Source organism: Saccopteryx leptura, chromosome 4 (assembly GCF_036850995.1).
Source record: "Saccopteryx leptura isolate mSacLep1 chromosome 4, mSacLep1_pri_phased_curated, whole genome shotgun sequence".
Lineage (NCBI taxonomy): Eukaryota > Metazoa > Chordata > Mammalia > Chiroptera > Emballonuridae > Saccopteryx > Saccopteryx leptura.
Window position 1 is genome coordinate 124,930,266 of NC_089506.1, and position 22,910 is coordinate 124,953,175.

General features: G+C 49.9%; 1 protein-coding gene across 1 annotated transcript in view; it reads left to right on the forward strand.

Annotated features, from left to right (window-relative positions):
• RPTOR (regulatory associated protein of MTOR complex 1) overlaps window positions 1–22,910 on the forward strand; it is a 237,071-nt gene that overhangs the window by 100,807 nt on the left and 113,354 nt on the right. Inside the window, exons 4-5 of the mRNA XM_066381484.1 lie at window positions 12,498–12,656; window positions 19,042–19,188. Coding sequence (XP_066237581.1) covers window positions 12,498–12,656; window positions 19,042–19,188 — 306 coding nt within the window. The remainder of the gene's footprint in view (window positions 1–12,497; window positions 12,657–19,041; window positions 19,189–22,910) is intronic.

Consider the following 22,910-nt stretch of genomic DNA (forward strand, 5'->3'; position numbering starts at 1 on the left):
TCAGAAACTTATCCTTCACAGGTGACACTGAGCACTTCAGGGACATTCACGGGCAGTGTGGAGGAAGTGTCGCTGTCGGTCAGCCCTCAATACCATTCGTCTTGCTTTCCAGTCTGTCTGTTGCACGAGTTCTGCATCTGTCTCACATCATTCCCATCCCATCCACAGGACTTGTGGGGGAGGAGTCATACTTTATAATGTTAGCGGTGCCCTCCAGGGAAGAACTGTATTTGCTCTCTCAATATGAAATATTAGAAACATTGCCATTTGGTATTATCTAAAAAATTACTCTGCCTCTAATTTGTGAAAACAGAATATTGTTATCATTCGCCCAGTTTCCCTGGTGTGACTTTAAGAAGACCTGTGTTCCCTCTCCCTTGACTTTGTCTGCTGGAGACATTAAAGATGAGGCTTAGACAAGGTCCTCAGACATGACACTGGTGTCTTCAAGACCGTGAGGAGACCAGGGTCATTGTTGTAAGTGTAAGTGAAGCTGTCCTGAATCCAGCCCCCACGCTGGTCAGATATCTGTACCGAATGGCAAAAGCATGGAAACTATTTCTGCTTGGCTCAGGGAAACACGGCACGATAGAGTATTTCCCGTAGAGAAGGCACTTTGCTAGTTGCTGTGGATGTAAAAAATCAGGTGTTTTCTACTGGCAGAGATTCCTGGGCCCTGTAGGAGAGGTGCTGACTGATTGAGCCATGTGTTCATCAGAAGTGTGTATTGGGATTATACTATGCTCTGACTCTGAGTGAAACCACACACAGGTCCTGCTGTGGTGGAGCAGGCTGTCCAGTGGGGGAGGTGAACTCATGCCCAGGGTGGACAGTAGTGAACCAAGAGAAGTGCCAGAACAAGGAATGCATTCGTGCACATGGCTGATGGCTCTCCTGTTGTGTCTCAGTAAGATGCTTGATAGGCCACAGTGCCCCCTCCTCTCCCCAGAAAGGATTGAGAGCCTGCCTGCAGTGCCCATCATGTGTGCTTAGAGAAGTCCGGGTGGTCGTTGTCCAGAGCCTTCTGCGTGGCTAGGGTGCTGACAACTAGGGCATGGGTTTCCACAGTAACCTGGGCAAGGGAGGGATCACCACCTACAGAACCCTTCATTGTGTAAAACCAAGACTGTGCCCAGTGAACACTCCCCCACCCTCTCTTTCTGCTTCCGTTCCCCCTCCCCAGCTCCTTACATTGCTCCCTCCTCTGTCTCTGGTTGTTGTGACTCACTGTACAGTTTTACATTTATTGTGCCTGCTGACTGGTTCTCTGGAGGGCAGGCATGAGCTGTTGTGATTATAGATGTGCTCCCAGCTCCTGGCTCAAGGCCTGGCACACAATAGGTATTCATTCATCATTGCCAATTTGCTGACCCCATCACTTTGTCTTTAACTTGGATAATTCGGCTTCACCCCCGTTTTCTCACACATTTTGGGTTACTCCTAAGTGTAGCCCTTCTGTGAGGGGCCCCTCTGCCAGGGGAGTCGCTCCTGCGTGGCCATAGGGAGCACCTGTCCCCGTGCTGGGGCCAGAGGGCAGCAGTTGCAGCTCAGAATCTCCCTCCCTTGTGCTGAGCTGTCCTCACCTTCTCCCCTGTTCTCTCTTCCATTTCTGAGTCCAGACCCCATCGCCTCTGTCCTTTGTCACCTCTCTGCTTGCTTCCTTCTCCCCTTCCTCTACTCCTTCCTTCCTTTCTTGCTTCCTCCCTCCCCCACCCTCCTCAGGACCCCTGTGAGGCCTGCTCTCCTATCTCCTCAGCCTCCGCTCTTCTCAGTGCTCCCCCTGAGCCTGGCTGTGAGCAGCTGTGGTGAGCTGAGCCATCCCTCCTGGTCCCTGCATCCCTGTGTCCCCAGCACAGTGGGAGGCTACCAGTTTTTCTTGATGATCACATTTATGGTGAGAGAGAGTGGGGGAGAGTGTGTGTGTTCCTCCTGAGGTGGCAGTGGTGAAACCTGGGTCCTCCCAAATTACTAGTTTCTCTCTCCTGACATTGATGCTGTTTGCCCTCTGTCAGCAGTGCCGAGCAGAGCTCCACAGTGAGGATGACACGTTTGCTGTAAGTGCAGACAGGCAGGATTCCTTCAGAAAAAAACTTAAGCAAAGGAGCCTGTGAAAATTATGAAGGGCATTTTTAAGAATCCTTAAAAGAGTGGTCAGAGAAGCATCACTGTGCAGCTGTGAGGTCATGTGATGCACAGCCACTAGCTTCATTTTCTGACACTCGTTTGCAGTTCCATGTCCTTCTCAGTCTTATCCATTGACTTCCCTGTCATTTGTCACTCCCTTTGGCTGTGACATTACCTCCTCTCTTTTGAAATAGGTGTAAACAGCAGGAGGACAGAATCTGTATGTGTGACGCAGTTTGTCACAGTGGTGACCATGGCAGTTATGAAGGAAGTGGTTATTGCTGTTGTTAACTAACTCCCCAGTAATTACTTCCATTGCACATTGAACCCATTGCTCCTTTTTAAAACACGATGGTTAGTGGATGGATTTATCTTTGGGGGGAAGAAAGAGCTTATTGCACAAAATGGGTTTTTGAACAGATAGATTAGCCACTGAGCAGTCAGCTCAGATTCAGACACTGAAGGGGAAGCACGGCCCTGGGCACACCCTCTGTGATCGCCATTGAGCCAGGTTTGTCTGGGTTTGTGCCATCAGACCAGTCACTCAAGTATAGAGTGTGCAACAGTAAAGGTTTATTTTGAGAGGCAGCCCATCAAGGAGACAGGGAGAAAAGTCCAAATCTGCCTCACTGCCCCAGGTTCTGGTGGGTTTTAGGGTTTAGGGGAAACAGGCGTACAGAAGCACTTCCCAGCAGGTTTTTTGGTTTGTTTGTTTGTTTGTTGTTGTTGTTTTTTTGTGTGACAGAGACAGAGGGTCAGATAGGGACAGACAGAGAGATGAGAAGCATCAATTCTTTGTTGCTGCAGCTTAGTTGTTCATTGATTACTTTCTCATATGTGCCTTGACCAGGGGGCTTTAGCTGAGCCAGTGACCTAAGGGCTCAAGCGAGCGACATTGGGGTTTCGAGCCTGGGTTTTCTGCATCCCAGTCCTATGCTCTATTCACTACACCACCGCCTGGTCAGGCTGGCCAGCAGGTTTTAATACGAGGACCTTTGAACCTGGGCCAGATCTTCCTGGATAGTGGCCCTTCTCCTCCAAAAGCTTTCTGGTGTTCAAGTTCTGGTTCTGTCCTGTTCTTTTGGTTTTGTGGAGGGTGAGGTGGGGTGGGGAGATTATGATTCTGGGTACAGCTGGAGGTCAAAGTTCTCTCCTTTGCTCACGTTTCAGCTGCATGACATGCAGTTTTAGTCTGTTGCCTCTCAAAACAACTCAGTATCCTGTTAGAAATGGGACAAGATCATCTCAGTGGGCTCTGTGGTCACAGCACCAGCTCTTTATACTCACGATGTTGGCCTTGAGCTTAGCTAAGAAGTACAGGGGGAAAATAACAGTAGTGTAAATAAAGTCAAAGTTCACTCACAGAAGATTATCCAGAGTCATTCAGAGCTGTTAGGTGCTCTTTGACTTCAAGGCCCTAACTTCTACCAAAGGTTCAGTCCTTTTGGTCACTTCGGTGCCCAAGGTCACTCCAGGGCTCCAGCCATTACCTGTGCCTTTCACCTTGTAGGAAGGAAGGGGGAGGGAGGAAAGCCTATTTCTCAATCTTTGAGGATGTTTCTGAAAAATCACACTTAGCACTTTTCCTGGGTGGCCCTGTGACCACATAAGAAATGGGGTTCTGGCCCTGGCCGATTGGCTCAGCGGTAGAGCGTCAGCCTGGCGTGCAGGAGTCCCGGGTTGGATTCCCGGCCAGGGCACACAGGAGAGGCGCCCATTTGCTTCTCCACCCCTCCCCCTCTCCTTCCTCTCTGTCTCTCTCTTCCCCTTCCGCAGCAAGGCTCCATTGGAGCAAAAGATGGCCCGGGCGCTGGGGATGGCTGTGTGGCCTCTGCCTCAGGCGCTACAATGGCTCTGGACGCAACAGAGCGACCCCCCAGAAAGGCAGAGCATCGCCCCCTGGTGGGCATGCTGGGTGGATCCCGGTCGGGCGCATGCGGGAGTCTGTCTGACTGCCTCCCCATTTCCAGCTTCAGAAAAATGGAAGAAAAAAAAAAGAAAAAAAAAAAAAAAGAAACGGGGCTCTGCTATTCAGGAAATGAGTAGAAGGATGTTGGAGAAAACTTGCAGTCTGGCATAGGCGCCATCCTGGCTGATGCTTAGTTGGAACCCTGCCACTGTGCTCAGAAGAGAATGATTTTCCTTTGGAGTATTCTTTGTTCCTTCTATATTGGTTCTGGGCACGAAGTGTGTCAGGCTGTGATCAAATGTGCACTGCTAGTGTGAGGATGAATGTCCCCCTTGACAAGTGCCTGAGCACTTGAGGGGACCTTTCTGCCCTGGAGCCATGCTGCAAGAGAGATGAGGCACACTGTCATCTTGGGCACGGCGTGGAGGGTGCCATTTGAGGGGGACCTTCCTTTTGCACTTTTCTGATTTAGTTCCCTACTGGATTATTTATTGCTTATAGATATTTTGTAGTGCAGATTTGTGGGAATTATCTTAACCCTTTGAGTAGTGAGTATTTTTCATGCTTGCTGATCCCCAGGAGTGAATTTCTTTTTTTCAAAAAATGAAATTAGTTTCAGTTACAGTTTTATTAACTTAAAATCATGTGTGTTTGATAACCAATTTATAGAAACAAGAAGAACATACATTTGCCTTTTTTAATGTTGACTTACACATTTTTAAAATAAAAAATTCTGTACAATTGTACTCTGGATGGTCAGGAGGCCTGAGGACATACATGAATGTTCGTACTACTCAAAGGGTTTAAGTCTTGGTTCATCTATCCATTAGCATTTCCGAGAATTCTTACGGAAAGAGGTTGGTAGGAGGCTGATAGACTACTCCTGGATGAGCTGCATAAATGCTAGACTCCCTTATGTGAACAGTCAGGAGAGGTGCTAGGAGCATCCCCTGGAACAGAAGGACTTTCCTGCCTTCATCCTTCCCCCGTTCACCACCTGCTCTCCTGCTCCCCCCAACCTGCAGGTATTTCCCATTGTTTGTGGGAAGAGGTGCCCAGGAGCCCTACCCACCACACCGCTGGGCCTTCCTTGTCTTTGGTCTTCTTATCCCACGGGCGTGGTTTCTGTGCCTCCTTCTTCAAGAGGTCTAATATCTGCAGGTCTTGGTCACACAGGTGGGCAGTCTGATGACAGGATTTTGGGAATGTGAATTGCTCTAAATCACACAGTCTTGAGTGGCATCGCCTGCCAGTTCTGAAGGAAATTTAAGATGGCCGAGTACCTGGTATCGGAGACAGGAGTTCTCAGGAACAAACCACTATACCAGCAGGTGGGTGGGTTACGTTCATCTGAGGCTTGAAGGTGTTCTGGGAATTTATAGGTCAGCAAGTCTAGTGTTGTTAGTGAGAGGCAGAAAACAAACTTTATTTACTCGGAAGTTCCAGTAGATACAAAGTGGTTCAGTTAAGACAATTGGTTTCTGGCATTTGGTTAAACATAAGCATCTCTGGGGGAAGTGAGTCACTATGGAGATGGAATCACCACCAGCTTTAGTCTCCGGGGGGTGACTGGAGAGCAGCCACCCTGGTCATTGAATTGCAGGTTCAAAGAGATAGCAGGGGGTGTCAGAGAGCATCAGAGGCACTGCTGGGTGTCAGGGAGTGAGGTGTTGCCTTCTTATTATTTTGTTTTTTGTGACAGGGACTCATTGTGAGAGCTCTTACTGTGATAAGAAAGTAAGCATTTTCTTGCCCTTAGCAATAAATATACTTTTCTTAACTGCCACTTAAATGCTTGCCTTTTACATCACACTCTTAGAGATACTCAGAAATTTTATGCTTTTTAAACTATCGTAAATTTTTTCTCTGCTTTTGAAGTGTCATAAGGCAACTGTAAGCCCTAAAACGGTCCAGTGATTCCTGACCCTGCACTGACTCTCCACACCGGGGCCATTGCAGGTGTCCTCTCACAGGGACCTAGGCTGCTCAGAGCAGTGAATGGGCTTCATCGGCCCTGGTATAGTCTGCCCTCTTCCACGGGGCTGAAAAGCGCCCTGTGGTCAGGGCACCTCACCCTCCACAAAACCAAAAGAACAGGACAGAACCAGAACTTGAACACCAGAAAGCTTTTGGAGGAGAAGGGCCACTATCCAGGAAGATCTGGCCCAGGTTCAAATGTCCTCGTATTAAAACCTGCTGGCCAGGCCCTGGCCTGTTGGCTCAGCGGTAGAGCGTCGGCCTGACGTGCAGGGGACCTGGGTTCGATTCCCGGCCAGGGCACATAGGAGAAGCACCCATTTGCTTCTCCCCCCCCCCCTCCTTCCTCTCTGTCTCTCTCTTCCCCTCCCGCAGCCAAGGCTCCATTGGAGCAAAGATGGCCCGGGCGCTGGGGATGGCTCCTTGGCCTCTGCCCCAGGCGCTAGAGTGGCTCTGGTCGCGGCAGAGCGACCCCCGGAGGGGCAGAGCATCGCCCCCTGGTGGGCAGAGCGTCGCCCCTGGTGGGCGTGCCGGGTGGATCCTGGTCGGGCGCATGCGGGAGTCTGTCTGACTGTCTCACCCCGTTTCCAGCTTCAGAAAAGTGGAAAAAAAAAAAACACAAAAAAAACCCTGCTGGCCAGCCTGACCAGGCGGTGGTGTAGTGAATAGAGCATAGGACTGGGATGCAGAGAACCCAGGCTCGAAACCCCAATGTCGCCAGCTTGAGCCCTAGGTCACTGGCTCAGCTATAACCCCCTGGTCAAGGCACATATGAGAAAGTAATCAATGAACAACTAAGCTGCAGCAACAAAGAATTGATGCTTCTCATCTCTCTCCTGTCTGTCTGTCCCTATCTGACCCTCTGTCTCTGTCACACATTCCTTTGGAGTATTCTTTGTTCCTTCTATACTGATTCTGGGCACAAAGTGTGTCAGGCTGTGATCAAATGTGCACTGCTAGTGTGAGGATGAATGTCCCCCTTGACAAGTGCCTGAGCACTTGAGGGGACCTTTCTGCCCTGCACTCTGCACCCCACCCCGCACCACCTCCAGCCTGGCTCTCAGCTGTGCCCACGGCCTGTGGGGCAGTTTCCTCTTCCTCTGCCCAGTGGATTCCATCCAAGCTCAGGTCTCATCTTTGAGGTCTTTTTCGGTGGGAATCTTCCCCAAATTCTCAATCCTTGCCACCTTAAAGAATAATAACAAGCAAAGCCTCACAGAGATGCTTGCTTGTTCCAGGGTGGGGGGTGTTCTTACTGCACAAGATATGCTGCACTCTGAGGTCATTGTCATCAGCTTGCTATCATGGTTAACACCAGTGGTCCTTAGGAAGCAAGGAATGAGGCTTCAGGCAGCTGACAGTAGTGGGGGTGTCTGACATCCCTGTCTCCAAACAGTTCCTCCTAAAGAGTATAGAAGAGCAAGAAGTGAGGAATTAAACTCCATAACAACCATGTGCTCAGCTTGAAACTAAGGAAAGCCCAAACCCTGGCTGTGCTCTGCGCTATTCCCCACCCTGTGAGTTGGGTAGGTGAGCCAGGCCTTGTGCATGCATCACAGGGAGTGGGCTCAGAAACACGATGCAAGTCTATGGGAGAGACAGGTGTAGGGGGCACATAATGATCGGGCAGTGAGGGGAAGGGAACAATAGGGAAGGCTTAGGATCCTGTAAACAGGAGAACCAAACACTGGAGCTCACATAACTCCCTCTCACCATTAAAACCAGTGAATGTTCCTGAGTGCTGGCGTCACCAGACTGTGGCCCCGGGCCTGTTGTCTTTCCACTAAAGTTTTCTTGGCACTTGGCCATACCCACTCAATTAGATGTTATCCTTGGCTGCCTTTTGTGCACACAACCAATTCATAGAAATAAATTCACAGAAGCGTGTGTATGTCTGAGATAAACTTTGACATAATTTTGGAAACCAGAATTGACTGTTCTTGGTGAGCAGGACTTGTGGCTGCATAGACTCCATTCTCCCTGAGGGTTAAGGACCCTATGTGGGAAGGGGGGGATTTGTCAGTTGGGGTGCTTCTGTGGAACACCTGCTAGATGATAGAACTATGCCCCCAGTGGGCTGTGTAGTGGGCACTGCTCTGAGTGCTTCTGTATGAACTCATTCAGTCCTCAAAGAAACTGACATCCCCCTAACCCCCCGTCACAGGTGAAACGCAGAGGTGTGGGGAAATTAACCTGTAAACTTACTCTTATTGGGAGGGCATATGCTGAGAACACCAGGGGTCACCTTGACCTTGTGTGGCAGTTCATGAATTCTGCACCTCCTGCCAGAATCCCTTCAGCGCTGGCGTTCAGGAGTTCTTACCCACAGTGCGTATCAGCAGGGCCCTGCGGCCGGACCTCCCCTTGTGCCGTGACAGGGCGCTGAAGGGACAGCACACAGGGTGGAGAGCAGCTCCTGCTTTCAGGTTGCAGCAGAGAGAAGCCAGGGCATTTTGCTGAGGGCCAGCGGAACAGCCCAGACCAGTGTCCAGAAAGCATGGTGTGGAGTAGGCGAGCACAGCCTGGTGGGCAGACCCTGGCATCAAGCTCAGGGCATGGGGTCTACGTAGAGGTCTCACATCCTTGCAGCGGCCCCAGTGCCAGTGGCTCACCCTGTGGAACACTTCCAGACTTCTTGTGTCCCTATAGAGAGGACCAACACTAAAAGGCATCTAATAAGAAATTATAAATTTCTTTGCAGAGTAAATAAAGGGGATTAGCAGGAACGTTCCTGTGGCAGCAGGAGGTTTGAATCTGCAGCGAGAGGCTCAGGTTGTGTGGCTGTCCCATCGCTGCTGGGCCCTTGGGCTTTATTCAGGGTGGACCCGGGTGGTAGCAGGTATAGGAAAGCTATCATTGTTTCAGGGGGTGCTCTGTGTGAACTGAAGTTTGGCTGCAGGTGAGGCATGCCTGGGTCGTGGCCCTAGTGACCGCTCTGCTGGCCAGGCGTGGCAGCATGCACAGATGCTGCTTCTGCTTAGTGTGAGGCCTGTGCTGGAAATGTGAGGGCAATATATAGGACAGTGGGGCGAGTGCTGTGGCCGTGGCTGGGGGCTGGGTTGCAGAGCTAAAGGCCGTCACCCCTGTGTGCAGTGAGAGCTCTTGTCCTGCTGACCTGTCTGCTATACACAGTGGTGAGTCCTGATTGCTCTCCCTCCACCAGGCAGTATCCCAGCTCCCACAATCCCTGGTCAGACTGGAGGAGGACGTCCACGTAGGAGTGAACTGTGTCTTGCTGCCTATGAGTGGTGCTATGAAGGTCAGCGCACTGAGCCACTTGGCTGCTGGTCCTTACTGTCCTCTAGAGACTTGCTGTCTGTCCTCCTGTGGCTCGTGGGCACGCTCCTTGGGAATGACTGGCTCTCGGGCCACACTGAGGTCAGTGCTGGGCCAGGACCAGAGCCCAGTGAAGCAGGACAGGGTCATCAGCACAGGGGATGCCAGTGGGGACTTCTGTACCCAGTGTGTAAAAACATGAGAATGCTCAGTACCGTCTCTGGGCCTGTGCTGGTGCTGTCGGGCAGCAAGTGATGGGCGCAGAGTTGGGGCGAACCTGGCACATGCTGGCTCCATGACCTTGTGGTTGTCACTGGACCTCTCTTTCCTCACTCCTCCTCTGTCGGCCCCGGAGTGGTGTGCTGATGCAGGCTAGGGGAGTCAGGACAGGCACCCTCACTCCTCCTCTGTCGGCCCCGGAGTGGTGTGCTGATGCAGGCTAGGCAAGTCAGGACAGGCACCTGCTGATCCCGTCTGCCCACCTCTACTTGCTCCATGTTTTCTGAGCTCTCTGACTGCCTCCCTTGTGCTGTCCTCACAGCCGGGATATGGGCCACTCTGGAAGCAAGGCTGAGAGAGGAACTCACTCATGAGACTAGGTGTCTTGGGTCTAAACTGAGGTGTGACCCTGTCGCCACAGAGGGTGGGGGGCTGGACGGAACATTGTCTGTACTCTCTGTCCTGCTGGAGGGAGCTGGGAAGCACAGCAGCTCCTCCTCAGGGATTTCTGTCCAGGGAGGACCCACCAGGCAGGTCCTCACTCCTGCTGCAGCCACAGCCACCAATCTGCACTCATGCTGCCCACAGGATATGAGTCCGCACGTTGAGTGACCATTGTTGTGGGGTAGGGGGCCATCACTGGGGCAGAATGATACCTGGTCAGTTGGGGCAGTCTGTCTTGGCTCCTCTTGGCCTCTTTCTTTCCTTGCTCACTCTTTTATTCTCCTCATCTGCTGCACCCTGGAAAATTCATGCACAAATTGTGTTGCACTTGGGATTTGGACCTGTAGAAGCAATGCCCAGCACGACTGGCTGTGTTTTAGAGACTGACTTTTTCACTTCCTACACCTGACTGCCGTTGTCTTAAATCCCCAAGCAGCTCCATGCTCCATCTGACACTCCCGTCCCTCAGCACGGGCCATTATCCCAGGCCTTCTTGATTTCACACGCAGCTTCGATGGTGTGCTGAGATTTAATTTACTGCTTCTCATCTCAAAGCCCTTAAAAATATTCATTCTCATAAAGCCCCTGAAGGCATATTCCCACTATCTGGAGTGCCTTTCACGCCAGCCCATTTATGTGTACTTTTGGGCCACTAGGTGTGGAAATGAGGCTAAGTCATCTTTGTAGCCCTGCAAGGAAGCCCTGATAAAGCCAAGGTCAGAAATAACCCCTCGTTGTATTGATGTCTCTGAGTAATGTGGGCCTCGTGGCCATGTGTGTGGTTTGAAGAACAACACTCATATTCAGGACAAATCTTGGAAGACAGCGTGGGCACATCAGTAGGGCTGGGATTTCACTGACCTGGTTGAGGCCACGTGGAGGAGGGCAGAGTCCAGAGAAAACTGGCGGGAGTGGGGCACCTATCACTCCCAGCAGTATGTGAGCCAGGAGTGGACCCAGATACCCGACGCTGCAGCGGCCCCAATGGATTGTCCTTGTTTTCACTCACTGGTGGCGCAGACAGACAGCTGCCGAAGGGGGTGAGGTTTGTGCCTGGCCTGGTCTCAACGGAGCTCTGATTCTCACAGACATCTGAGTTCTGCAGTGCACGGGTCACATCACAGTGGCCCGGGCTCCATTCTGTGTCTGTTAGAGGTGGTCTTCTCTGCTTTCACATGCACTGGCATGTGTGGTTCTGGAGGGCATGGTGTTTTAGCAAAACGTGCTCTCTGCCGCAGAACTGAGCATCACTTATCAGCTGCCCTCACCTGTTTCGTGGATCAGCCTCAGGTGTGGCCCGTGAGGCCTCAGTTCCTGCTTCTGTCTTACCCGGGATGGAGGAGTCAGGAACGCTCTCCTGTGCCATGTCCATAGCTGTGTGATAGTGTGATACAGATGACCAAGCAGAGAGATCTGCTTACGGGCAGCAGCACCCTCCATTGGACATGTGGGTCTACGTGGCCACACTGTCATCTCAGTGTCAGGCAGGGTTCCTGGCTCCATTTATCTCATCATCAAGTATTGTCACTATCAGTAAAGTCTGGTAGTCACTCAGCCACTACAGCCATGAAATGAACTGATGCAGAGACATCAAGGATGCTGCCTTTCAGGGGTCTGCCTCAGAGGAGCAGACTATTGCCCATGTGCACATGACCGTGTTGTCAGTTCAGAGAAAGTTTCTTTCTGTTTAAGGGCCCAGGGAGGGATTTTGCACGAGAGCTGGGCCTTGAACCAGTGCTTCCAGAGCATGTGGTTCAGCTGAACCAGCACCGGCTGACGTGCCACGGCCCGGGCCACGTCAGCTCTGTGCCCCCGCGCAACACCTTGTCCTGAGAGCCAGCCTGCTTGGCAGAGCCCCCATGAGGGCAATGCTCAGCCCCTCCGTGAAGTGAACTGGATGAGGATGAACTTAAAAAATCCCACCTTGTCCGTTAGCTTTCTAAAGTCTCCTCTATGACACTGTATTATGGACAGTGTTCTGGCACCGATGGAGGAAACCCCCTGGCGCCCCAGTGCTGGGCTCTGACGTGGACTTCTGTACCCTAGTGTTGTGTCCTTACAGGTGCAAAGAATTAGGAGAATCTGGTAAAGCTTTGTTGGTGGAGTTTGTCATCTTACTACTTTTATATTCTTGTGTCTCTGGACGACTTTCAGAGTACAAGACACAGGTTTTCCCCAAGGGCCTCCTGCTGTCGTAAACTGCATCACTAACACATGTCTAAGCAGGTGAGACCAAACCTCACGGGTCGTGTGTAGGGATCCAGTGTAATGGGAGTGGTCCACCATCTTGTTTTCCTCACCATAACTTTCTTTTGAAAGGCAAGGAATCCCTCAGGGCTGCTCCTCTCCGTGCTTCCCCTCTGCTCCTGTGTTGATGAATGGATTTTCACAACCACTGGGTGCCGTAGTCTTTGTAGAAGGAGAGACTTGGGTCACTGTGCAGGTCACACAGGTCTTCAGTGCATACGTGGGATTGGGAGTGGAGTGTGTATTCTAGGTCTTCTCATGAATCCATTATAAGTTTCTTAATTTTTTACTCCCGCAACAGGCCCGGTACAAGCAGAGCCTCGATCCAACTGTGGACGAAGTGAAGAAGCTTTGCACATCTTTACGTCGAAATGCCAAAGAAGAGCGGGTTCTCTTCCATTACAATGGCCATGGAGTGCCCCGGCCCACAGTGAACGGGGAGATCTGGGTCTTCAACAAGGTGAGTGCGTTGTCAACCACACATGCTGGACCTGCCGGCTCCGTGCTGGCATTCAGTGAGCACCTGTTAAGGTGGCGATGCTATTATAGGTGCTGGAAGTGTTTCTGTGCACACAGGACTGCGGCCAGGCCTCGGAGTTGACATCCTGCCATGCTCTTTATAGGAAGGTTTTCAGCCATGAATTTGATTTCTGTGGTTGACATAGGGCTGTTCAGACTTTCTATTTCATTTTGAGCCATTTCTGATAAGTTGTATTTCCTAAGGCATTTTCTATCTAATTGTACTTGTAAAACTTATTGAATTATTCTTATTTCCTTATCTTTTCTGTGTCTATAGGGTGGTGGTGATGTCACCTTTCATACCCACATGTTGATTCACACTGTCTTCTCTTTTATCCTTGTTCTCTCTAGCTAGAGATTTGTCCATCTTACCTCTATTTAAAAAAATTTTTTTTAGCTATGTTAACTTTCTCTACTGGCTGTCCTTTCTTTTCCTGATTCATTCTGTCCACGATTTCTTTCCTTCTATTTAATTTGAGCTTATTTACTCATCATTTTCTAGCTTCTTAAGGTAGAAATTTAGATTTTAATTTTAAACTTATTTCTCTTCAGGACTTAAGGCCGTACGTTATCATGTAATTATAGCTCTAGTTACATTGTGACAGGCTATATTGTTGTTCAGTATGAATTATTTTTGTCTTCCTTTGTGATGTCATCTTTTTTGACACATGTATTATTTAATTTCCAAACAATTGAGGATTTTCCAGCTATCCTACATTCAAATTCAGTGATCAGAGAGTATACTAGGTATAATTTCAATCCTTCAGACTTCGCTAAGACGTTTTTATGACTCCAGAATAGGTGAACGTCTCTTCTGCACCTTAAGTGAGTTTTCTGCAGTGGCCGGGTGAGTGCTTGTGCTAATTCAGTCAGAGTGATGGGACTACGGTTCTAGCCTTTTATATCAGGGCTGGTTTTTTCATTAGAAGAAATATAATTACTATGTCTGGAGTTTTCTTTCTGAGAAAGTGTTTATCTGTCAGTCACTGGCAGGAGGGTGTTGTGTATCCGGCTAGGATCATGGATCTGGTCCTGCTGTTTGCTTTGTGCATTTTGAATTCTGGTGCTGAGCACATGCATGTTCAGGATGATTTATGTCTTCTGATGTTCTGACCTGCTTGTCATTGTGAATGTCCCCTTTATCCCGGAACACTCCTCATCCCCAGGTCTGGCCCACCCACTCTCTCAACATTGAGGTGTACATGAGGTGCCTTGTCACATCCGCCTGTGCCCTTAGTGTTGGAAGTGTATCTCTCCTGGGCAACACCGAGCAGGATGGAGCAGCTCACGGGAACAGGGTGAGACGAAAGCGCAGGGGGTTCCAGTCTGGACTCTCCAGAAGTTGGTGACTGTAGGAGCATGAAGACCCAGTCAGAGACACACAAACACAATTTCACAAAGGACTTATACCCAAAAATAAGAAAAACTCCTAAAACACGAACCACATCGCTCTTGCTTTGCTTTAACACGACATGTGGCCAGGCAGCTCTCCCTCCCAGTGGACTGAGGAGAGCGAAGCCACCTAGGGGCTTCTGCTGTTCCCAAGCGGGTTTCTGGTTGGATGAAGTGGCTCCTGAAACAGCATCTGTACTGTGGTAGATGTGTCATGACACAAATAAAATGTCACATGCAGGAACTGGGATGGAAATACATTTCTGTTCTTACTCAGCAATCATCATCGTCCCACATGGGTTACCTCTTGCTGCAGAAGTTGGAGAATTTTGTGCAAATGTTGAGGCCACCGCATGCCACTGTCTCCATCACACACATTACTTATCAGAAGACCAGTTCACAGCTAAGAGCTGGGCACGGAGTAATTCCTGTCTTCAACACAGAACAAACTCCAGACTGATCAGTATTTAATCAAACCTGTTCAGCAAGGACAGTGAGTGAGTTAGAGCCCCTTGCATCAGGACAGCTACTTCACAAACAGTGCAGAATGGAAAGACCAGTGCAGGCAGGATTGGGGGGTGGACCCCCGCCCAGCTGCAAGTCCCCCTGGAGAGAAGCCAGAGAACACATACAGGTCAGTGCTGGTTATAATGATGTATTTGTGTGTGTGTATGTAACAGAGAGATGGAAAGAGGGACAGATAGGGACAGACAGACAGGAAGGGAGAGAGATGAAAAACATCAATTTTTCATTGTAACACCTTAGTTGTTCATTGATTGCTTTCTCATATGTGCCTTGACCGGGGGGCTACAGCAGACCGAGTGACCTGTTGTTCAAGCCAGCGACCTTGGGCTCAAGCCAGCAACCACAGGGTCATGTCTATGATCCCACACTCAAGCCAACAACCCTGCGCTCAAGCTAGTAAGCCCGCCCTCAAGCCTGATGAGCCCACGCTCAAGCTGGCTACTTTGGGTTTTCAAACCTGGGTCCTCTGTGTCCCAGTCCGACGCTCTATCCACTGCGCCACCACTTGGTCAGGCATAATGATGTATTTCTTAAAGCTGGATAGTGGATCCCTTTGTTCACGTGTGAGATGTTTAACAGTGAAAATTAATAAAATCTTAGAGGAGCCTGACCAGGCGGTGGCGCAGTGGATAGAGCAGGGGTCCCCAAACTTTTTACGCAGGGGGCCAGTTCACTGTCCCTCAGACTGTTGGGGAGCCAGACAATAAAAAAAACTATGAACAAATCCCTGTGCACACTGCACATATTTTATTTTAAAGTCAAAAAAGAAAACGGGAACAAATACAATATTTAAAATAAAGAACAAGTAAATTTAAATCAACAAACTGACCAGTATTTCAATGGGAACTATGGGCCTGCTTTTGGCTGAGATGGTCAATGTGCTTCTTTCACTGACCACCAGTGAAAGAGGTGCCCCTTCCAGAAGTGTGGCGGGGGCCCGATAAATAGCCTCAGGGCCACATGCAGCCCACAGGCCGTAGTTTGGGGACCCCTAGGATAGAGCGTCGGACTGGGATGCAGAGGACCCAGGTTCGAGACCCCGAGGTCGCCAGCTTGAGCGTGGGCTCATCTGGTTTGAGCAAAGCTCACCAGCTTGGACCCAAGGTCGCTGGCAAGGGGTTACTCTGTCTGCTGTAGGCCCGCGGTGAAGGCACATATGATAAAGCAATCAATGAACAACTAAGGTGTCGTGATGAAAAACTAATAATTGATGCTTCTCATCTCTCACTGTTTCCGTCTGTCTTTACCTATTTCTCTCTCTCTCTCTCTGTCTCTGTTAAAAAAAAAAAACAATCTTAGAGGAATCTGTGGGTAAATATTTAAAAATAATTTTTACATGATGAAACCTTTCTAAGCATTTTACAGATTCTATGTGGGAATACTAATAAATTTGACTACATAAAATTTTTAAACTTCTATGCTTCAAAAAAAGGCATAAACAAAGATGACAAAGGGGAAATATTTACAGTGCATGGGTCAGATTAGGCTAATTTCCTTAGTAAACAAACAACTGTTATTAAAAATCTTCAATGAGAGCCTGACCTGTGGTGGCGCAGTAGATAAAGCGTAGACCTGGAAATGCTGAGGTCGCCGGTTCGAAACCCTGGGCTTGCCTGGTCAAGGCACATATGGGAGTTGATGCTTCCAGCTCCTTCCCCCTTCTCTCTCTCTGTCTCTCCTCTGTCTCTCTCTCACCCTCTCTCTCTCCTCTCTAAAAATGAATAAATAAAGAAAGAAAGAATCAACAGACTTAAGTAAAAATTTCAAATTTCTACACATGAAAAATTAAAAAAAAAAAAGAATGACAGAAATCAAATTCTTTTTAAAAAAAATCTTCAATGAGAATAGCACAGAGCAGCAGTGGACAAAGCATGTGAACAGAGTTTAAAGACAAGAAATGGAAGTGGCTGGGAAGGGTATTTGGAAGGGTGACGTTGTTGTGTCTCAACGCACTCGGAGCAGCAGGCCTCCCATGTTTGCACCAGCTGTGAGGGGGGCGTGTGACTGTGACCCAGCTTCTCGGAGCCCGTTTGATTCGACACTTGTTCCTAAAGAGGTTTGCAAAGCCGAGCGTGAGGACTGTTGACACAGCACTGTTTATGGAGGGGATGAAAGGGTGGCATGTTGGACAGCAGATTGTCCCCAGCACAGGCACCGGACACTGTACACTAGAGCGAACAGCACAGATGGTGTGGAAGGTAACATGTTCTAAAGGGAAGCTGCGGAACACAGTAGAGAGCACAGTCCACTAGACTTAAAATGACGCATCTTTCCAGAAGCATCTGTTCATGACGTAGGGGAAGAGTGTGAAAGGACACAGAAGAGGGCAGAGGCTCCCTCCAGGAGGGTGCAGGGTAGTGTCCTGGAGGAGAGGAAGACGGGAACTGTCCTTTATTTACACTTCTCTGATGGTTGGTAGATTTTATAATAAAGATGTGAAAGTGTATTTAACACCCCACATTGCACCAAGCCCTGCCGCTCATCCTGTCCACGTGGGTGCCAGTCATCTTTTGTGTTTTTGTCCAGCTTGCTGGGGGAGGTAGGTAGGTGTATATGTTAATGGACAGATAGATGGTTCTCACTATAATTGTGTTCATGATTAATTGAAAATGTGAAGCTCTTTCCCTCATCACAGCCGGTCTGGTTTCTCTGCAACATCAGTCTGTGTGCTGTTTTTGTTATATTGTCTGTGGTGGATCTCTGGAAGTTCACACACATGCACACACACATTGAGAATATAAACTGCATCACGTTGTCCTGCCCACCGTGTTCTTCAGTTGCTGTCACTGCTTTGTGTTTGTATTCGAATCAGGTCATTTTTATGCTGTTATATTTTTCTTTAAGGTTTTTTAGGTTTGGGGACTGGTTTAAGAATACCTTTCTTCCACCAGAATAAATTTAAGGAGCACTTTATTCTGCTTTTAAAGTTAGTTCTTCAGCCTGTCCTGGTTTTCTGTGCATGGACTCACAGCACTTGGGGATGGCTGGTGAGATGTGAGAGTCTCGCTAAGTGTCTGTTCTCGCCTCACTGAGTTAAAGAGTGCCACCTTCATGCGACTGCATATGTGTCTGTTCTGGGCTTTCTCCTCTGCGGATCGGTCTGTCCTCCCTCATTCCATCCACTAACCACCCAGGGTCTAGTATAGTTAATACTAATACTTGGGAGTGCAGCCCTGGCTCATTAGTCTTTATTCTGGTGTGTCCTCTCCTGCAGCAGCTGGGGATCTGCAGAGTGCCCCCGTTAGTGAGCCCCTGTGGCTATGCTTGCTGCTGCTGACTCACGATCCATTAGGGAGGGAGTAACATCTTTCCGGTTCTCCAGAGAGCGTTTACTCAGAGCTTCTGCCTGCGTGTTCCCTGATATGGTGCGTGATGACAGACAGGCCACCAATGTGTTTGATGACATGGCAGGACGGGTGAGCGTGGCCCCATCGTGCCAGGATGTGCCTGTGTACACCTGTGTCGTTGGTACAGCCCCTGCTGGGTGGGATATGACTCACATCTGGCACTCTGCTGTGCGGGTGACGAAGCCTTTGCCCTGCCACCTGGTGACAAACATCCCTCAGCCTGTTTGCCTTTGTCCTCAGTCCTTCTCCCCTGTTGCCTCACAAACAGCCCTGCTGGCATCACTAGAGGCCAGATGGGCCTCAGCTGCTGGAGCCGTTGCCTGTGCTACGGGCAACAGAATTGATTTCAGCCAGAGTCAGCGCTCGAGGGAGGGCGGGTATGGGGGCTTCTGCGCACAGCTGCCTAGAATGTCCCCATGAGCGAGCATTTGTACCACTTCTCCAGTGAAGGAAGGACACTCCCCATGCTGCCCAATTATCCCTGGGGGGTGTGAACAATGACCAGTGCCATGTGTCCAGAACACTTCCCGCAGCGGAGTCCTATTGTCCCTAGGTTTGAAGAGTGATAGGGCCCGGGCCACTGTCCCCTCATGTGGGGTGGGTCATCACCGAGAGGGCACGTGCTCTGGGCATCTCTGGCATGGCAGGGACAGTCTGGACATGTGGTGTGAGGGCCTTATGCATCTCCATCACAGTGAGTGTGCCTTGTGGTTAGCACAGAGCAGTCTTAGCCCCCAAGCCAGGAAGCGGTGTGGACAGCGTGCCCTTCAGTCACTGAGGGAAAGCTGTGCTCTGGTGGTGGGATAAGGGGGATACCAAGGGCCCCGTAAAGGGACACGAGGAGGGAGACCCCATACTAGTAGTGAGCATGCACCCTGGGGACAGTGAATACAGACCTCAGTGACACAGCAGAGTAGCATGGGCCACCATTGACCTGGGGCAACCCTGGCCCTCATTCTGCCCAGTCAAGCACACGTGCCGTCACAGCCAGTGTACAGGGGCAGCTCGGGGCTGTGGCAGGGCAGTCTGGAGTGAGCCCCACACACCATATCTGTCTTGCAGAACTACACGCAGTATATCCCGCTCTCTGTCTACGACCTGCAGACCTGGATGGGCAGCCCCTCCATTTTTGTCTACGACTGCTCTAGCGCAGGCCTCATCGTCAAGTCCTTCCGGCAGTTCGCTCTGCAGCGGGAGCAGGAGCTGGAGGTAAGGCTCCCACGTGCCCAGTTGTGTCCTTGGCGGTGGGGGGTGGGGCTGAGGTGGGCAGACGGTTGGGTGCTGACTCGGTGCTCCCTCCTCGAATGGGATTTGCCCTGCAGGCTTAGGACTGCTGATGGGTGATTTTTCACATCTTGCCTTACTCGGTGTCACTTCCGGACTGAGCCTGGGTTGTGCCAGGCGCTCGGAGCTGATCTGTGCTCTGCTGGCCTGAGGTTAGCGTTGAAACCCACTAGAATCGTTTGTTGTAGAGTGGACCCACACCTGCGCAGTCTTCTGTTTCACTAGCATTTTTGTTGTTGTCCCAATTTTACTTTCTTCTCTTGAAACAACAAGCACCCACCAAACTGAATATGGAAGAGCCCAAACAAGTGCCATGGCAGTGTCCTTGGGACGAGCCGGAGAGCAGTATATGGCTCTGCATGCAGAGGTCACTGAACTGGTGGCTTTTGTTAATATCGGATGTTTGAGTTACACAGTGAACTCTGAAGAGAGACAGAGGGGCCATTCAGGGAGGAGGCCATGTCCTGTGGCCCGTACACGAGCATAAGGGCCAGGTGCTCTGCGGCCCGAGGGGCCTCCCACAGCGGGCTGTGACGTAAGGAACACTTGGTTCAGGACGTGTTCCCTCAGACCGCACCAGACCTCCCAGTTGTAGCATGTCATTACGTTTGCACATGTTGTCAGCACCTGTGCTGCCACACGCTTAATATTTCATATTTCTAAGTGAAGTCGACACACAGCGTTGCATGGAGCACCTGAGGAGCATGTGCCCTTCCAGATAACATCCCTATCACCGCCTTGCATCCATAGGAGGATTGAGCAGAGCAAGCTCTGTGCCTTGCTTTCAGGCGTTTTGTCCAAGTTTGCCCAAGGGAGGGGCCGCCTCACGAATACTGAGACCCAGAGCACCAGCCGCGATTGCCCTTCCTCCCGTCAAGTCATAAATTTCGCAAAAGGATTTTTTCTTCACGTTTGTAATATGTAAATGAAGTACCAACAACCCTACCTGATTTTTGTACCCTGCTGTGACCAGTGCGGGGAAGTGAAGACCTGAGTGGGGGCAATGGAAGAAGAAGGAAAACACAGAAACAGAGATCAAGTTTGGGCCAGGTGGGACATTGTGCTCTGATAGAGGCACAGTGACTCCAAGCCTATTTTCAGCCTGGCGATCTCTTGTGGCTTTGAACCCGGGTCCTTTGTTATCCCAGTCCGACACTCTATCCATTGTTTTACTACTGACCTTGCTTTTGGCGTCAATGCCATGAACAGCCTTCAAGTTGTTTCAGTTAGTGACCTTGCCTTGCCAGGTCACTCAAGGCTGAGGAGGGCCCTTCCTCTGCTCTCAGCTGCACATAGGCTGGATGCATTCAGGTGCAGTGGCTCTCCACAGTACTCAACTCATGGGCTTCTGGGTGGTTCAGGAGAGGCCCGGGCATCGGCCTCAGTACCTGGACCGTGTCAGCCCTAGCCCCTCCCACATCTCTGCTCAGTCCCGCATGTCTGCATCGAGCATGAGCTCCGGCATTCCCTTTCTGTATGTGTGCTCTCTCTGCTGCCGAGGACTGGTCAGCCTGAACACCCTTCCTCTCGCTGAGCACAACAGGAAAGACTTCCCTGCACCTTCTGGGGAAATGTTTACATGACTAACCCGCTTCCATAGAGGAAAAGGGGAACCTGTGACGCGATGCAGCAAGTGGGCGACAGCGCCATGATGCCACATGTTCTGGGACGGCTTTCACCGCATTTTTGCTCTTTTTTTTGTTTGTTTTGTTTTGTTTTTATTTTTTATTTATTTCTTTATTTTATTTTTTTGTATTTTTCTGAAGTTGGAAACAGGCAGGCAGTCAGACAGACTCCCACATGCGCCTGACCGGGATCCACCCGGCACGCCCACCAGGGGGCGACGCTCTGCCCATCTGGGGCGTCACTCTGTTGCAACCAGAACCATTCTAGCACCTGAGGCAGAGGCCGCAGAGCCATCCTCAGCGCCCGGGCCATCTTTGCTCCAATGGAGCCCTGGCTGCGGGAGGGGAAGAGAGAGACAGAGAGGAAGGAGAGGGGGAGGGGTGGAGAAGCAGATGGGCGCCTCTCCTGTGTGCCCTGGCCGGGGATCAAACCCGGGACTCCTGCACACCAGGCCGACGCTCTACCGCTGAGCCAACCGGCCAGGGCCTCTTTGCTCTTTTTTTTATTGTGATCAGACAGGTCTCATGCTTTCATTGCACTCACGGTCATTGCTCTTGTTCACTTGTCGACTTGTACCAGCAGTGGGAGTGAAAATGATCAAATTGCTCCCATCTCCTCTATTCCTCTGTGTGTTGGTCATCTCACCTGCCAGCTCTGGTCTCTTAGGTTTGTTTTTGTATTTTTTTATTTCTTTAAAAAAATTTTTATTGATTGGTTTGAAAGAAAGAGAGAGAGAGAGAGAGAGAGAGAGAGAGAGAGAGAGAGAGAGGAAGGAGAGTGGGAGAGAGAGAGATAGGAACATTGATCTGTCCTGTATGTACCCTGACCGGGGATCAAACTGGCAACTTCTATACTCGGGCTGACACTCTAACCAACCTAACTATCCAACCAGGGCTTAGATTTATACTTCTAAAAAATTCTTACTCGCCGTATACCTCTAGACAAAGAGATCATGAGCCCCTCCTTACCCACCCCAACCAGTACTTGATATTGTGTAAAAGCAGGCTCAGAACTGTATGAGGCTCTACATGATTTGGGATTGTGCCCCTTGTAGCTATCCAGCTAATTATAAAACTCCTAAAATTTCTTCTATAAAAAAAAAAAATTCTTACTTGCTCTATAGTTGGCTAGATTCTTTGTCCATTTACAATACATTTTAACACTTTGAGTAGGCGATGACACATGAACTGAGCAGATCGGCAGGTCAGTTATTTGTGTTTAGAAATAGAGCAAAGGGATGACGTGACATGACATATGACACAGGAAGATGGTCCCTGGGCCAGACAGTGTCCAGATAGTGACGGTGATCATAGCTCTGAGAGATGGGAGCTTCAGGAGGGGATCTCCAGCCTCCACAGTGGTTGCAGGGGCGTGTGTGGGGCACCCACCAGAGGAGCTACATGGAGAAGCACAGCACAGAGCATCACACATCATGGAAATTGCATAGGGCAGGAAGGTGCTCTCTGTCACCATCACCATCTTCACATGCTTCTTGTGTCATGTGGCTTTGTCATTTGGAAATTAAGGAATATCTTCAACTCTTTGTGCATTCAAAGTTCTTTTTAAAGTAAGTATTTTTATTTTTACCCAATTAGAGTGCTTGGCCGAGGCTCAGATCCTGGGGAACCTCTGTCACCCTGGTGCTTTTGGTTTCTCTGGTGAGTGGCTCTGTCAGTGTGCACCACATGCCATGTCACACCTTCATGAGTTATAGCTTTCAGACTACCTGTGGGCTCCCTGCTGTCACACCAGAAACAATTGTCATGAGTACATTCTTTTGGAGAATTACAGAAGTCCTGTACAACTTTGATAGTAAAGAGGCAGGGCAGGCTCCTTGGTAGTTTTAAGTCATATTTGTTGTTTGTATTTGAGAGTAAATTCTTCTTTTTTTTTTCTCTATCAAGTGAGAACAGGGAGACAGAGAGACAGACTCCCATATGCGTCCCAACTGGGATCCCATCTGGCAAGCCCCCTATGGGGCTGATGCTCCATTGATCGGCAACCGAGCTATTTTGATGCCT